Below are 5000 nucleotides of genomic sequence, written 5' to 3' on the forward strand. Positions count from 1 at the left end.
ATTATCCCGACCACAAGGCAAACCTGCGGCTTGGGTCTAATTTCCACACCTCAGGCTAACAACCTAGCTGGACCCTCAGAGATTGTGGGAATAACACTGCAGCTTCCAGCATAATTAGTCTAGTGACAGTTGGAGCAGCAGCGACCGGAAGTTAGAGGCAGTGTCTTTTACCAAGAAATTAATGACTCATTTCCTGTTTCTCAAAAAAACATCATTCACATCTGTTCATTCTTTCTGATACCATTCTTTATAGTGTGCCACTGTCTTTTGAATATTTATGTAAAAAAAAGGACAAATACTGTACCTTTGAAACTATAATGCACAACAGAGGTAGTGGCGATGCACTCACACAGCCTGTTTTCAGTTGAAACCATTGATTTAAACACAGCTGCATTACTGCATCGTATGTCTGTGTTCTTTGGGTGGCCTAGGCTGGTGACCCTGAGGAGCCTCCAGGAGAGAGGCAGTCAGAGAGGGAGTCCCTGACCCAGAGCCCTCACAGTAACAGAGGGAACAGACCAGCAGCCTTGGCTCATAGTCGTACACTACCACCACTACGTCAGATCTAGAAAGGGAACGTCAGTCTTATTATTGCCTCCTGGGTTCCCTGCCTAGTACGAATACATGGTTTTCCAACGGGAAGAATTGAGAACCTTGGCTGAGAAAGCCTACGCTCATCCAGTTGTAAGGAACAGTGTTTTTTTCTCACTAACCAATATAGTGATAATGTATTATAATACAGGAAAAGATACTTCATGTGTTGATGTACAGTTTGCAAATGCTGGCTTTTATTTGATGCCCGTCTTTCCTAGAGGATCAATGGGAATAGAGACTAATGGTCTGCATCAATAATACAGTAAGGCTGTGATGCTCCCTAGTCCTCCCAGGTCCAGTACATATGGCCTATACCATTGACCACTGTGTGGACACCTGTCTACACGCCATTCTATCTGTTGTAGTACAATACAAGGTAACTGTATAGGCTACCCACTGCCTCACTGAGACCACAATGTGGGCTAAATATAATACGCCTAACAGTCTACAAGTAAAGCTTGTATGATGAGAAGTCTGGATAGTGTTGTATTCACAGACACACAGTTTGTCCAAAGAGACACAAACCACTTTTTCCATCACCATAAAACGATTCGTTCTTGTCTTGTCTTTAATGAAAAAATATAATCAAAACAGTCCATCCCTGAAACACAAAAATCATGTCCATTTCCAAAGAGCCTGTAAATGGATTTGGGCTCTAGTTTTTGATAGAAGTAATGTGATTGTGTGGTTTAGCAGGAAGAGTGAGACCCTGCTGTCACTCTCTGAGTGTACAGTATGGGATGGAGAAATGATCTCTGCTCTCACTAATCTAAATGGGTTTTTAAGATGAAAAAAACTGGTTTATGTGTCTGATTTGATGGTGAACAGAGGTGGGAAAGGGAATGTCTTGAATGTACAGACATTGAGTCTGTACATCTGAACCTATATTATTTATAGGTAAAATCTATCTGGTCTATAAAGCAAACCACTGTTATAAATAGGTTACTAAATGAGAGCCAAGAGAAAAACTCTCATTGTTAGGGTACTGTCCACATTAAGAGTGATATCCACGCCCGAGAACTAAAGCTCCATTAAGATCCAAAGCATTTGAAAGGATGATATCGTCAATCACCTACTTTTTGCATTCAGCGGGGTGATGTCATTGACAAGCCTACATGTTGTGGCCAAAGCATTGCCTTTACAAGGTGAACTCATCCATGTGACAGCCTCTGAAATGGGACGAGTCTCTCAACCTGGAGAGACTTCATTTGGGGGAGGGAGGGCCATATAACACCCTGATCTGGTTTCACATAAGATGCCTTACAGTGGGAGCTTATACTGCTCAAACAGAGAAATCAACTTCAAAACACTGCATCGAAGGAGCTTACACTTATGGGTACCGCCATGTGCTAAACTGATGACTGATCCACCCGAGTCCCTTATTTACAATACAGTCACCATGGCGACGACTGCATGGTGTCCGTCAAGAGCACTGCCAGACATGACCGATGACCTCACTGTGCACACAGAGCATAATCACCACCGAGACCCTTGTAACTCAATCTGTCCAACACGGGCAGCTCATTAGCCTACAATTAATAGAGGCTGGACATTCCAGTTCTCTATCGGTCAGGCAAAAATGCTGAGGAATGAAGGCCAGATTAAAAACAGACATGTATAAGGCTTACGATATGACAAAGAATTCCATGTTGTAGGCTACTATCCTACTGTAGGTAGGGCAGATATTGTGCGGCTCTAGGCTACAGATCCCTATTGTCTGACCAGAATGCCTTCGAGGATATCACTTCCCCACACAACAAAAACTCTGCTGGTTCTTCTCATGACGCAATTAAGCCGGAACTGGACTGTGGGATATCGGTTTTTCAATCAGTAGCCTAATAGTAGTCAGAACAATAGGCTTAGTTATGGTGGGTTTCAAAAACCATAGGCTACCTACCTGTAAAACCTCACCAGCACCTGTTGACAAATGCTATTCTATTCAACTAACTACAGCGTGGAGCTACGGGAAACTCAGGCGAAATAAACAGAATGCGGTAAAGATGTGGGTGGAAATTGTCTCAAGTAGGTTAACAGTTGTAGGCTACGGTCAACCTGATGGAATAGACTACAACACCACCGAGCCGATGTCACAGTCAAGCGCTAACGCAGTAGCCTAGGCTACCAATGCGCAATGCTCATTCACAAAATGTTTTGTTAGACAATGAAAACTTTAAAAATTAGTAGCCTAACGTGTTTGAATTTTGGCGTTACGGTTTCTATTTAGCCCTTTATAGCGATGAAAAGTTATTTTGGCAGCTATTCGCCAAAAAGAACCTTGCGATGCGCTTCGTTGAACCAGCCAAAGACACATTTCATATAGGGGAGGGAATCCAAGCCTACCTTTATATTGCAGCGAGGTACCACTTGTGATTTTCACAGTTCCACTTATGAATTCGCCAGGACTGTAAACCACTTTACTGTTGGTGAAAGTGATATCGAATTCCTGAAGCTTGCCCATGACTGTCTCCGTCTCCGCTACCCTCCGTCTCTCACAACAAAAAGCAGCTAGTGCGCGAGACGACTGTCTGCCAACGATGGGAGCCGCGCGGCGCTCTCACCTGCCCCGCGCGTCCTCCACCAGTAAGGAACAGTGACGTCATCACGACGTGAACAAGTGTGTATCTATCCATCCAGTATCGGCCGGACATTACTTGTTTTTTAAGGCCCCTGCTGGACATTTAGAGCCCACCCTGTATCCAATAACTAGGGCGGCTATACGCCAAGGCAATAACGCGGCAATAACGACCACCCACTCCCCACTCTCATCCTTCAAGTCCCAAGGACCAAATGAAAGCCTAATGGCCCACATGAGTAGTCTGCTACTGTATGCTGGTCTGATGGAACACGCAAAGCAAATTTAAGTAAATCTCATATTAGGGATGTACATTTACTAGGGAATTACATTTAAGCAAGTTGTCTTTGACTAAAGCTCTTTTAAAAGCTATTTTAAAATGTAGTGAAAAATGATGGCATAACCTGTATTACAAATATGTATCTAAATGTTTTGCAGATGTCTAATCATTGAACTGAATTGAGCCGTTGTCCATAGTCCATATCTCTTTTACTGAGTGCATCATAACAAAGATGGAGGTTAACCCCTCTCCCCATCATCCCCCATCCTCTCCACATCCAGCACTTCAACAGAAAAGGAGACAGGGCACTTTCTATCTCTCCAAGTGTCTCTCCAAGTGTACAGTATGTCCTGCAGACAGAAGCACTTTGTCCAACTCAGAAAGGATTGCCTTGTGTATCCCAGATTCACTAAAAGGCCACAGAAAGAGGAAAGTCACAGTTTATAACTCTTAAACTACTGAGTCAAAAACAAGTACCCTGGACAGTGAAGTCACTGAGAGATAACATCTTTGACGGTCCCAAAATTGAGGCCTGGTTGTGCACAATTAAGATTTTATTTTAACCCTAGTCAGTTACAGTATAAATTAACACTGAATAGCTGATGTATTGCAGAAACATGAAACATGCTTCATACATAAGCTAGACTACTCACCCCCCCCCCCCCCCCCCCTCTCTATTTCTCTCTCTCTCTCTCACGCACACACACATATACGCACACACACACAGACACACACACATACATGTGTCGGCACACATAGACACACATACATACACGCGCACACCACAGAGACACACACACACATACATGTGCAGGCACACAGACACACACACATGCAGAGGTTACTATCCACAGAAAAGAGTAACAACATGTGGGATGAGACAAATGCTCCCATGACAACAGACAGACGCGGCGGTTGCCAAGTTACAGCCAGTATCCATGGAAATGGCTGTGCTCCTGTCTGAAAGAACCAGCATGATGCAGGAGTCTGATTTAATTTTAATTCCAGCTGTGTCTATTCTAAGTGTGCTGAAAAGACTCGTCAGACAAGATTACTCTCCTGTATCTTGTTTAACCATTATAAATTATCACTAAATCCATGTCAAGCAAATGTGATTCCACCAAATGTCAAATGTCATTGTGTTTGCAGCTGAGGGTAGGCTGCTTTGGAAATGAGTCAGCATGAGAAGGCGTTCAGATATCAACATCTGCTATCAGCAGAATACTGGATAGTGTCCTCATACAGGAACCTAGGTCAAAATCAGATGAGGTTGTTGTGTGACCTGTTCATAGACATTTCCTTTGACTTTTGATTGGATGATGGATGTAGCCATCAGTTTACAGAACCACATTCATATGGAATGTTTGATGGTAAATGAATGGACTGCACTTATACACGTAGCGCTTTTATCCAAAGAGCTTTACACGATCATTCACACACTTTCACACATCAATGGCGACAACTGCCACATAAGATGTTCGCCTGTTCTTTGGGGTTCAGTGTCTTGCCCAAGGACACTTCGGGATTCGAACCGCAGACCCGACGATCATTCAT

General features: G+C 43.5%; 1 protein-coding gene across 1 annotated transcript in view; it reads right to left on the reverse strand.

The window, feature by feature from the left end:
* arrdc1b (arrestin domain containing 1b) overlaps positions 1–3052 on the reverse strand; it is a gene marked incomplete at both ends in the record, with an annotated part of 32934 nt that extends 29882 nt beyond the window's left edge. Inside the window, one exon of the mRNA XM_084456420.1 lies at positions 2935–3052. Within this exon, the coding sequence (XP_084312546.1) occupies positions 2935–3052 (118 nt within the window). The remainder of the gene's footprint in view (positions 1–2934) is intronic.
* Between the last annotated feature and the right edge of the window lie 1948 nt (positions 3053–5000).

The sequence above is a fragment of the Borostomias antarcticus genome (assembly GCF_949987555.1).
Source record: "Borostomias antarcticus genome assembly, chromosome: 2".
NCBI classification, from domain to species: Eukaryota; Metazoa; Chordata; class Actinopteri; order Stomiiformes; family Stomiidae; genus Borostomias; species Borostomias antarcticus.